Source organism: Rhinopithecus roxellana, chromosome 15, assembly GCF_007565055.1.
Source record: "Rhinopithecus roxellana isolate Shanxi Qingling chromosome 15, ASM756505v1, whole genome shotgun sequence".
NCBI classification, from domain to species: Eukaryota; Metazoa; Chordata; class Mammalia; order Primates; family Cercopithecidae; genus Rhinopithecus; species Rhinopithecus roxellana.
The window spans coordinates 115,059,949-115,072,560 of NC_044563.1; the positions used below are offsets into that span (position 1 = coordinate 115,059,949).

The 12,612-nt window shown below is 38.2% G+C and overlaps 1 protein-coding gene across 1 annotated transcript in view; it reads right to left on the bottom strand.

Moving 5' to 3' along the window:
- The window catches only part of NELL1 (neural EGFL like 1), a 949,982-nt gene that overhangs the window by 639,381 nt on the left and 297,989 nt on the right, over nt 1-12,612 (bottom strand). The window contains 1 exon segment of the mRNA XM_030918045.1: nt 6,933-7,061. Coding sequence (XP_030773905.1) covers nt 6,933-7,061 — 129 coding nt within the window.

Here is a 12,612-nt window from a genome sequence, read left to right on the forward strand (position 1 = left end):
AACTGAGCAACTAAGTGGATACACCCTTTTCACCTGAAATTGGGAGAAAAGCACCTGGTTCTGTTTTCAAGACCCTGGAACTCAGGGTATCTTTGTAGTAAAATACTTCAACTAAATGAAGATCACGCTACATACATCATGATGTTCACACATTTTATAAAATGCAAAATATTTAAATGTAAAAAAAAAAGTGATGTAAGTATTGGATAACTAGATGCATAATTAAACAAACTAGCCCGTTCCTCTACACAATCTCGTAAGTATTTGCAGAGTCTTGTTTCTATAGAAGTTCATTCACATGAGTCTCTGAGTCTAGTAAATATCTACCCCCTGGGCTTCTATGAACTGGCCTGAAAACCTAATCAATGCCTACACCACTTCTGTCACAAAGAAACAACTAAAAATTCTGCACATATCTTGCAAATAAATGTTTGAAGCATGAAGTATGGTAAAAAAAATAATAATAATAAAACAAAACAATGCTATTTGAACTTCCATCCTGACCATTGCCCCAGTTGATTTGACTGGGGTTCATTCCTAAGGACAGAGCTTAGGAACTTACCCCTTCTTTTAACAACTAGGTGGAATAACCAGGATTTGAAGTTGAACTTTATTTTTCTTTGTGTTATACTTTCAAGAAGAAAATCTTGTGTGTGTGGGTGTCGGGGGCAGGGTGGGCAGCAGGGGGCGGGGAGGTGGTGGTTAAGAAGATTTCAAGTGGGTGGGAGAGCAGGAATAGATGCACTTTGGCTAAGTAGCCTAGGAAATAATGAAGCAGAGGCAGAGAAAAGCCAGGCCCAGGAACAAGGCTCAGCTGCATCTACTGCTGGGAAGAAAGTGACATGTGAGCTATCCTGAACAAAGCAAAGGCTAGGAATCTCTGTGCCTTGGAAAGGGGAGGTGGGGATTGACAGATAGCTGGGTACTGGAAGATCTCTCCATTAGTGAGGCAGGCTAATGAGAAAACAGAAAAAAAAAGATGCCCCAAGGTATTCAGAATGCTTGAGCATTCTGAATCCCTGGAAATAAATGGGAGCAGGAGCTAAGAATTAAGGTTTTGCTGACGATGACTAATCAGAAGAGGCTTTTGATCCCTACTATGGTTTGAATGTTTGTCCCCTTCAAAATTCGTGTTGAAATTTCATCACCATTGTAACAATATTAAGAAGTGGAACTTTTAAGAGGTGATTAGGCCATGATGGCTCTGCCCTCATATAAAAAGGCCAGTTCTGGCCCCCTCTTGCCCACTTCTCACTCTTCTGCCTTCCACCTGTGATGATGAATCAAAAGGGCCCTCATCAGATGTTGGCACCTTGATTTTGGACTTCTTAACCTCCAGCACCATCAGAAAATAAATTTCCATTCTTTGTAAATTACCCAGCCTCAGGTGTTCTGTTACAGAGGCACGAATGAACTCAAGTGATGCTTTGCTGTCCAAAGTAGAGCTTTAGGAGACTGAAGTCCACACTTGAGAAGAAACTGGGCTATGTAGGTCATGACGTTCACACATTTTAAAAAATGCAAAATATTTAAATCTAAAAAAAGTTACCTAAATACTGGATAATTAAAAGTGTGATTAAGTAAACTAGCCCATTTCCCCTACACAATCTCTTAATTAAGAATTTGCAGGATCTTATATCTATAGAAGTGCATTCACATTAGTCTCTGTGTCTAGTAAATATCTACCCACTTAGGTATTCTGTGGGCTGCGTTCTGTTTGAACTCTGATCTCTCTACCACTTTCCCAGCCTCTTATCATTCTAAGGGTCAGACCCTTCACCACCACCTCTAGTCATATGAAAGAAGTTGTAAATCACCTTGCTGATCAGCTGCTGTTTCAGACATGTCAGTTTTGTTACATGAAATTATTAAATTCATACCAATTCAGGTCATTTTTTCCCAAAATATTTCCTTGAATACAATTCCACTTGTGTTTTTCCAAGGAAAGAATGAGTTCACCTATACATTATTATGCTTGGTGCCCCACTGCTAACAATATGCACCTGGAAGAACTGATGAAACCTAGTCCTTCCATCTGAGTGTATTCTCCCCTGCTACCTGCCAATTTGATCTCTTTCTCAAAGTACTGGTCTCAGTGAGCACACAATCCTGCAATTCCAAGAAAGATCTTCATAAACATTAATGATTTAAGTAAATAATAATGGTAAAAATAATAACTGTGATCTATTCAATATTTAGGGAATACCAGACAATTTGCTAAATTTCTGACATGCATTGTTTCATTATCATCTTAATTGGGAAATCCATTTACCATGTTGAATTTGGCATAACAAAACGCTAATTTATAACTTGTGGTCTGTAAAAAGTCTGTTGCTTGGCAGCAGTGCCAGAGCAAACTCCTGATGACTCAACAATTTGTACTTTGGTAACTCTCAATGCTTTCTCTATTAAAAACTGCTTTCAGTTGTGAGCTCTGAATTTTGGTATCCTTCTGAACCCACAAAAGTTGGATCCATTAATTCAGGAAGACATATCAGTAGGCTTATGCTATTATGCACAAGGTAATATAACTCCCCACCCCCAAATCCTACAAATGTCAGTGGCATAGAAGATTATTTCTCACTCATGCCACATATCCATCACCTGTCAGTTGTCATACGGTTCCATGTCACCTTCATTCTGGGACGTCAGCTGAAGGAGAAGCCCTGACCTGGAACATTGCCAGTTTTTGTTTCAGCGAGAAAAGAGAATGATGTGGAATTCTGCAAAAGCTCCTTGAGGTTCTACTCTGAAACTACGTATCATTTCTACTCACATTTCATTAGCCAAAACTGATGTTGGCAAAATTGGGAGGGCAACCAACATTTTGAACGCTAACACAGTATTGGAAGAGTGTGGGTAGTGGAAGGAGAGGGAGCAGCCTAAGTCAGGCAGAAAGTTCTGGAGTAGAAATGAGTTGAGGATGATCTTTTTACTTCATTTCTCTGAGTCCTCGTGTCTGTACTCATAAAAAGGAGTTAATTTGGCCAATGCTGCAACTTTCTCACAGATTTACTGTAAGGTTCAAAAAGTGTAACACATTTGAAAGGAGTCTGACAAATTCAAAACACTCACAAGTAAAAGGTATTACCATTTAATGTTAATGGTAGTGCTTTCCATGCCTGACAGATGGCATGATGTGTATATTACATTGTTCTTTATGGTCCTAAGTAACTTTTTATTACAGGAAGAAAAAGTTTAGGATACTCTATCTAGGTAGACTCCAAATTCAAGAATTAAGATCATGAGTAGGACCCCTGTTACTATACTTTCCTCAGACACTATTTCTAATGCATCAGAAACTACTTAAGACCAACCTGTTGAAAATGTCATTACAAAGGGAAAAAGCCTCAGCCGACAAGATTCCTAAAACATTATAATCCAACTAGAGCAGTTTTCAAAATGGGGAAGGCTCCTACTGGAGTCAGAAGAGGAAAATGAAACAGCCTCCTGTGAACTGTATCATAGCCGACAAAAGGTCTTATTGTCTTCTATTGATTGGCCAGGAGTTCAGCTATCTTCCCTACGGCAGTTTCTACAACAATCTCTACAGAGCAGGAGCCCGTAATATGCCACCTCTCTGCTTCTAACTTAGGAAGTTAAGGAAATTGAAAGCCTTTTGTGCTTCCTTTTCCACTGAGAGCCTGAATAGGCTTTTCAAGATGGCCTGGACAATGTGTGTAATATTGTGTTTGAACTTGCAAACCACTCTTGTTCATTGTGGCTTTTATCATATGAGTCATTTTCATCCCATTTACTCAGAGTAAAAATAACTTGCTTCAAGCAGCTCATAAGTATTTACTTCTTTCTAGGCTGTGGAGAGACCATGAATGCAGCCTCAGAGAGTCTCTGTTCCTAGGAGGGCACTTGGCCACCTGTAAGCTTGTCTATCTGATCATTTCAAAGGGCAAATCTTAGGAGAGAGCTAGGGAAATGGCCTCCATGATCATTTATCTCATTTAATTCATCTAAAGGTAACCATAAAAGAATGGTTGCTAAAACCCTATTTCGTTGAGGTAAAGGACAAAGCTTATTTGGTTTCAGGAAGACAAACCTCTCCTCCAGCTCCAGGGAATAAACACAATTAGCCCAAACCAGTGACAGCCATCTCATTCTCTTTTCTCAAACATCGGTCTAGAAGTGTGTGTGTGGTGAGGATAGAAGTGGTGTAACCTGGGTCTGAAAAATAACACAGGGGAAGTCTTCTGTATCTGGTTATGGTGGTAATAGGGGTAGAGTGGGGGAATGACTTTCTAGGAAGGACTTTCTTTGAGCATAAAATGACAGAACTTCACACAGACAAGGTTTTTAAGCCCTGCCCCTTCCTCTCTTCCTTGCTTAGGATGCTGCTGTGAGGGTACCAGGCTTAGAGCTATGGAAGTCATCATGCAATCATGGAAAAATAAGCCCAAAGATCAAAGTTCAAATGCTGAAGATGGCAGAAGGAATGAGAGAAAGGCATCTGCTCTAAATGTTGGTATTCACTCTAATGGGTTCACTGTGCCTCACAGCCAGATGCCCAGTATTCGACCCCAGCTTTAACCCATGAGTTCTGTTCCTGCATGCTAGAAGGGGTCCAATGTTTAGCCATTTCTCCTTAGGTGCTATCCTTCTCTCCAAGAAAATGCCCCCTGGAGCTTATGGAAAGTCTCCATACAACAGGGAAACGACTGAAGCCCAGTCACATTGCCATTATCCAACAGCAATAGCACCACAATGCAAACTGGCCTAAGGCCAGGCTCATACATTGAGCTAAACAGGAGCATGTCTAAGAAAACAGTGATTCAGACCTAAAAGCCACTCAACATTATAAAATAAGGCCTCATAGAGAAAGAGCAGATTGATATTGCAGGTGGCTCCTCATGGAGCCAATCTTTTGTAATAAAAAATGATATCAATGAGAAATGAATCAAAGAGTCCCAAACAGCATTAGCACCAGCAGTTTTCTCCCATATTCTGCCGTGTCTCGACGGAGAAGTGGGGCCAGGAATGTTGGCTATGCTGATTTCAACGAACAACTAAAAGGTCTGCAAGTGGTGTAATCAGGATTCACATTGTTTTTGAGGTTCCTTCTATCATTTTTATAATTGTTCAAAGTCTATCCCTGCATATAGGAAAAGGTAAGAAGGTACATATTTTAGACTATTATGTGGCTTATAGGATTTTTCCACAGTAAATAGGGGGAATATTCACATTTTTAACTTTTAAAATTACTTAAATTTTCTGATAGAAAATAGCATAAGATCTAAACATAAATATTAATATGAAGTGTTGAAATTGATACTCCCATCACCCCAAACTAACAAATAACTAAGATGTATTAAAGGGAAAATGAAAAGGTTCATAAGCAAAGGGGCAGTTTCATTCTCCCAAGTGGCATGTCTCCTTAAAACTTCAAATCCATAAAACAAGCCAAAAAAGGGTGAAAAATAAGAAGACAAAATTATTATATATTATTAGAATATATTGTTAATAAAAATTATGGTAGTAACAAACAAAGTCTTCCAGAAGAAATGAAAAAAAAAAACAGAGGGTTCCTACAAGGTACTGGTCTCTGGTAGTAATAAGATACGTCCTCTTGACAACTAGAGGTCTTTAGTCAAAGCCAAAATGTTAAGCAGGGATTAGCAAGATATAGCCATTCCTGGGTATATGCAAGGAATTGGTTGTAGGCCCCTGTGTATACCCAAATCTACATACTCAAATCCCGAAGTAGGCTCTGCAGAACCCACTGTATAGGAAAAGTTGGCCCTCCATATAGGCAGGTTTTGCATTCTGTGAATTCTGTATTTTTGACTTGTGTTTGGTTGAAAAAAAAATCCATGTATAAGTGGGCATGCAAAGTTTAAACCCATGTTGTTCAAGGGTCAACTATGAGACAGCAGAATAGTAAGAAATTCACCATTACTATCATCAGTTATTACTGCCTTTACCTTTAGAATACCTGACCTACTTGAGAGCTAAAACACTTAGAGAAAAGTGACCAGAATTTTGCAGCATTCATTGAAGACAACTACCCAAATCATCATGGTGCAATATATCATTAATGAAGACAACAGGAATAATTGGAACTAGAACAAACAGAAAAATAGCCCAGCCATCACTTTGCTTATTAAAGCTTTCGCAAACTGATGGAAGGGAGCCATGAGCACATTGGAAATGGATGGGCTCAGATACTATGGCACTATACATACAGACCAGGTCGAACTAACTCCCACTCCTCTGGCATGTTAAGGTAATAGGGATGTGCAATGCTCACCACTAGTAGGTTGCAGTACTCAGCCTGAAAAAACGGTGCTCTCTTAAGATGGAGGAGTTGTTCTCTCTAGAGCAGAAATGTGGGTCATTGATGCCTGAGGCCACCATCCCACTGTAATGGCGTCAGCCCATGTGCCAAAGTTATGAGTCCCTCCATCACTGTGACTTTTAGTAGAGATTGGGAATCGGCAATGCGTGAATCAGTGATTAAGAAACCCACTAAAAAGAATAAAAACCTGATCTTGTCAGGTCAAGGAGATAGCAGCTTAGTATGAGTTAATGTCAAAGTATCATTCGAAAACAGAATCCACCATGTACATTTAATTAAATATGAAGATGTCAATCTCATCAAATAAGAAAAGAGAAAATGATGTGTCTATGGTTGATCTAGTGATTGTTATGTGCACAGCAGCAGAACATGGGATTTGATATGTCCCTGTTGCCTTTGTTTCTTTGCTGTGTTTCATAACTACCTTCAAAGGTCTTGCTTTCTCATGCTACTGAGCAGTATGGATAAACCAGGAGAACACAGAACCGTCAGCAATTGATATGATTTCTTGTAGGATTGCATAGGACCAGAGCCAAGTGACAGTTTTCACTCTTTAACCACACCTACCAGGAATACACTTCTCAGTCAACCTCTCACAAGTGACTTCATTAAATAACGTACTTACCTTCACAGTAGGCAGAGTCTCCCTGGACAGAGATGTAACCACTCTTGCACTCACAAGTAGCTTTTGTATTCCAGTTTTTGCACTCTGAGTTTTCACCACATTTAGGTCCTTCTGCACAAAAGTTATGACCTGGAAAAAACAAATAAAATTGTATAACAGAAAAGAAAGAAATAAAGTAACTCCCCAAAATAAAGTATGTAACATTCTTTTTATTATACGCCATTATGCAGGAAAATACACTTTGACAGTATGTAAGGATAAACTGGATAAGAAAGTGGCAGAATAGATATAGGAAACTTCGGGCTGTCCCAGGCATAAGAGGCTTTCCCCTACCCATATTCAAATTTGCTAAGGCTGTTCCTGCCTGAATGCTTTTATCCATGCTGATCCTGCATCCTCTTCTCACTACATTCTTACATGACTATTCTTTTTGTAATTGTTTTCTTGTAAAATTTATAATACAAAGAGTACATAAAATTAATACATATGAATATATAAAATAAAATGAATACAACCAGATTATCAAAACTCCTTAATTTCCCTCCCCAATGAATCTCCCTCCCAGCCACTAGAGATAACTATCCTCAATTTTGAGTTCATCACTCCCTTGCAGCTTTTTATAGCTTTACTACGTATTTGTGTTTATGCCTAAACAATATACCATTTAGCTTTGCCCATTTTAAACTTCATATAAGCGAAATCATACTGTACACATCTTCTATGGTACGTTTTTTAAAAAATAGTTTATATCCATAGGTTTCCAGGGAACAGATGGTGTCTGGTTACATAAGTTATTTAGTAGTGATTTGTGAGATTTTGGTGCACCCATCACCTGAGTAGTATACTCTGCATCCTATTTGTAGCCTTTTATCTCTCAACCCCATGCCCCTTTCCCCCTAACTTCCTAAAGTCCATTATGTCATTCTTATACCTTTGCATCCTCATAGCTTTACTCCCACTTTTGAACGTGAACATATGGTTGGTTTTCTATTCCTGGGTTACTTCACTTAGAATAATGGTCTTCAATCTCATCCAGGTTGCTGTGCATAACATTAATTCATTCCTTTTTATTGCTGAGTAGTATTCCATCATCTATATCAGTTTCTTTATCCACTCACTGACTGATGGGCATTTGGGTTGGTTCCACATCTTTGCAATTGTGAACTGTGCTGCTATCAACATGCATGTGCAAGTATCTTTGTCGTATGATGAGTTATTTTCCTCTGGGTAGACACCCAGTATTGGGATTGCTGGATCAAACTCTACTTTCAGTTCTACTTTTAGTTCTTTCAGGAAACTCCACACTGTTTTTCATGGTGGTTGTGCCAGTTTACATTCCCACCAGCAGTGTAGAAGTGCTCCCTGTTCACCATATCCACGCCACATCCATTTCATTTTTATTATATTATGGTGTACTTTTCTCTATTCATCCATGTGAATGCCTTTACCTATGGGTTCATTCATTCAACAAAGGATTTAGAATATTATATAAACTTAGTTGACAAAGCAGGAGGATCAGCACCATTTTTGAAAGACTTTCCAGTGAGTAAAATGCCATCAGATTGTACTTTTAAACACACTGGGAAACAAAAACAATTTGTGTGACTCACTTATTGCAATATTCGCTTAATGGCCATACTCTGGAACCGAATCCATAATATCTCTGGGGTATGCCTATACTATAGATGGACATTTGAGCTATTTGCAGGTTTTCATTGACAAACGAAGCTGCTAAAAACATTCTTAAACATGCTTCCTGGGGCATACTCTTTTGCCACATATTCAACATTTTCTTTGCTTAACATTCTTTCTTGTTCCCTGCTACTTCTTCAAAGAAATTTTTCTTCCTAATATAGCCTTTAGAAGTTTCTACAGTATCTTTTGATAGTGACTCTGCTCAATTTCAATTTGTCTAAATGTGTCTTTAGACTATCTTCATACTTAACAAAATAGTTTTACTGAGTATAGATATTTTATCTCAACATTTTGAAAATGTCATTCCATGTTTTCTGGTTTCTATTATTGCTGCTGAGTCACTTATTAATCTAATAGTCATTCCTTTATATGTGGCAACCCCTTTCTCTGTGGATGCTTTTAAGATCTTTGTAATTTGTGCGTTAGGTTGGGTTTTATTGTTATTTTGAGACAGAGTCTCACTCTGTTGCCCAGGCTGGAGTGCAGTAGCACAATCACTGTTCTTTGCAGCCTCAGCCTCGTGGGCTAAAGTTATCCTCCCACCTCGGCAACTGAGTAGCTGGGACTACAGGTGTGAGCCACCAGGACCAACTAATTTTTTTTTTTTTTTTTTTTTTTTTTTTTTTTGCCAGATGAAGTCTCACTATGTTGCCCAGGCTTGTCTCAAACTCCTAGGCTCAAGCGATTTCCCCACCCTCTCCGCCTCCCAAAGTCCTAGGATTGCAGGCATGAGCCACCACACCCAGCCTGATTGGTGTTTGTTTTGTATTTTTTCAGTTTTAATCTAAGGTATGTAGGTATAAATGTATTTGTATTTAAGATTTGGGGGGATTCTTGAATCTGAAAAATGATGAAATATTTTATCATTTTGGAAAATTCTTAGATATTCTCTCTTCAAACATTCCCTTTCCACGTTTTTCTCTATTTTGTCTTTGTGGACTTCCAATTAGATAAATGTTCTTTCTTCTCAAGCTCTCATCTATGTTATTTAGACTTGCTTTCATATCTTCTGTTTCTTTTTCTTTATGCCGAATTCTGTATCATTTCCAGATGTATCTATCAGTTAATTCTGTCTTGAGCTGTGTCATATTCTCTTTCAGTCACCGACATCATTTTTAATTTCACTTACTGTATTTTTATTTTTAGAATACTATTTCATTATTTTTCAGTCTGCTTAGTCAAATTTGATAGTCTCTTATTCTTTCATTTTTTAAATTTCCTTTTTAAAAAAATTCTTTAAACATGTTACATATAAATATTTTATATTGATAATTCTAATATCGTCAAGCTTTGTGCATCTACTTTTACCATTTGTTGTTTATGCTGAGTAGCATGCATGATGACTTATTCTCTTGTGTTTTGAGTGATTCTTCTATCTGTAAGCTCATATTTTTTGGAATTTAATCTGTGAGAATTATTTGAGGTTTTGGTTTTTAAACTGCATTTCTTCGGAGAGGACTTGTTTCCTTCTGTCAGGGGTCTGAGTGAACTGTCAACCCAAGATGACTTTCAACTACATTTTTGTCTTAAGGCTTGAAGACTGAGTAACACAGGTGGAATAAAGTCCAGCCCTAAGCTTTCAGGAATACAAGATTTTCTCCTGTAGACCTCCATCTAGAGTCAAGACTGACAGGCAAGTCTCCTTGTACAGAGTGGATTTTTCCTAGCTCACCCACGGAGGGATTCACCCTTTAAGGTTCTTGATTTATGTTTCTCATACTTGCCCCAGGCTGTCTCCTGTCTGCTTACACAGTGTCCATTAGAAGCCAGATTTTAAACCACCAGAGACTAGAAATTGCACTCAGGGCAAATGCCAACTCCACTGTACTTGCTTATTTCAGTGGAATCACCCTCTTTCTATATTCTGGTCTCCAGTTGTTTTTTCCCCCTTACTGCCATTGCCACCAAATGTTCCAGAAAATTATGCAGCATTTTAGGTGAACTAGAAGGAATAGGTAACATCTACCATAAAGTTTGCAAAGTTCAAATATGATAAAATATATAAAGATGCTTTATCATCCTTAAATCAGCACTTTTAGTAAACAATAATTATGCTATATCACATACTGTGATCTCATAGAAAACAATGGATCTAGAAGTCAGGAGATCTAATTTATAATTTAGGGTCTGCAGCTAACAGTATAAATCACTTTGCTTTTCTAGGTATGTATATGGGGAATGGATAAAATTAGTAATTTCTAAACTGTGTTCCTCAGGGCTCTAGGCACAGATGAGTTGTTACACAGGGTTCAACTCTGTCTCTGATTCAAATAGAATAGTTATGCTTTTATATTTTTGACACATTGATCATGGTTTTTGTTTTGTTGTTGTTGTTGCTGTTGTTACTTGAGATGAAGTCTCACTCTGTCACCCAAGCTGGAGTGAAGTGGCATGATATCGGCTCAGTACAAACTCCACCTCCTGGGTTCAAGCAATTCTCCTCCCTCAGCCTCCCGAGTAGCTGGGTCTATAGATGCACACCACCACACCCAGCTAATTTTTGTATTTTTAGTAGAGATGGAGTTTCACTATGTTGGCCAGGCTGGTATCCAACTGCTGACCTCATGATCCACCTGCCTTGGCCTCCCAAAGTGCTGGGATTACAAGCGTAAGCCACTGCTCCCAGCCCATATTGATCATGTTAATGACAGTTTCTGGCTTAAAAATATGGAAATCACTCCACGAGAAAAAGTCAAGTTAATTCCTTTCAGTGATAACATTCTAGAGCTATTTTTCTTTGAAATAAAATTTTAAACCAACAATATTTGGAGAATTCTTACTCTGAAAGATAATAATATTATTATTAAATGATAAATTTCATGCACCTATAATATGCCTGGCACGCTAGATGTTTTACATGGGAATAATAATATATACCTTTTAATATGTTGTTGAGAAAGTGAAATAGGCTAATCGGTGTGAGGCACTTGAAACAGTTCCTTATACCTATTAAAGAAGTCAATCAAGGTAGCCACTAATAATGATGATGGTATTTTTAACAATGATGACTAAAGTTCAAAATAACTTAATGTTGTTATCCTCAACTTCAAGATAAAAAGTACAAATTCACAAACCTCTAGGTAGTAAGTGGAGATGCCAGGGTTCTAAATTAGGTCTGGCTAACTCCAAAGCCCATGTGCTTCTCACTATGTCATATATCCTCCCAGATAGCAAAACCTAGTGATGAAAAGTGAAAGAGGTAGCCACTCCTTGGGACATTAGAGTAGATGCATAGGCCTAGATGAGTTACATCCAGCCTCACTACTTATGACCTGTTAACTGGTGATTGCCTCAGTCAAAAATCAGAGCAAGAGTCTAACTGGCTGGAAATCTGAAACCTCTGACAGTTGACAACACTTCTGTAAGGGTTTGAGAGGCTTACAATAATCATTAAAACTAGCAGTGCTTGATGTTTTTCCTACCAAAAGGGTACTTTTAGGCATCATGTGTCTCTCTTCGAAAGGAAGAGCCTGGACTTCACTTCTTATGTCTGAATTGATCAATAATGAAATCAAATGGTCACATTTTCCTTCATTAGGAAGCTTGATTCAATGGCATATGTGCATCCTTTATCACACATATTCCTTGTCTGTGTTTCTTTTCTCTTTTTTTCCAGGAGACTTTAACTGTCCTTTTCTTTCCACATGAGTCTGACAGCCTGGAACAAAACCTTTCAAACAGTGTTGATTTTCCAATGCATATGTTTCTATTAAGCATGTACCATGTCAAATCACAATGCCAGGCGTTGAGTAAATTGTATTTCAAGGACAGTGAAGGGCCGGTGGGACAAACTGACCTTCAAGTCAAATCCACTTTGATTATGCCTAACCATTCTTCTCAAAAATGTGTTTTTTAAATTAATGGAGGCCTTTATTCAAGCAATATTCATTCCAAGCCCACTTACCTTTCTGCACAAGTGAGTGAATAATCATTCACTCAATATTTATGGGGCCTCTACTCTGTGGGCTGCAGCAGTACATAATTA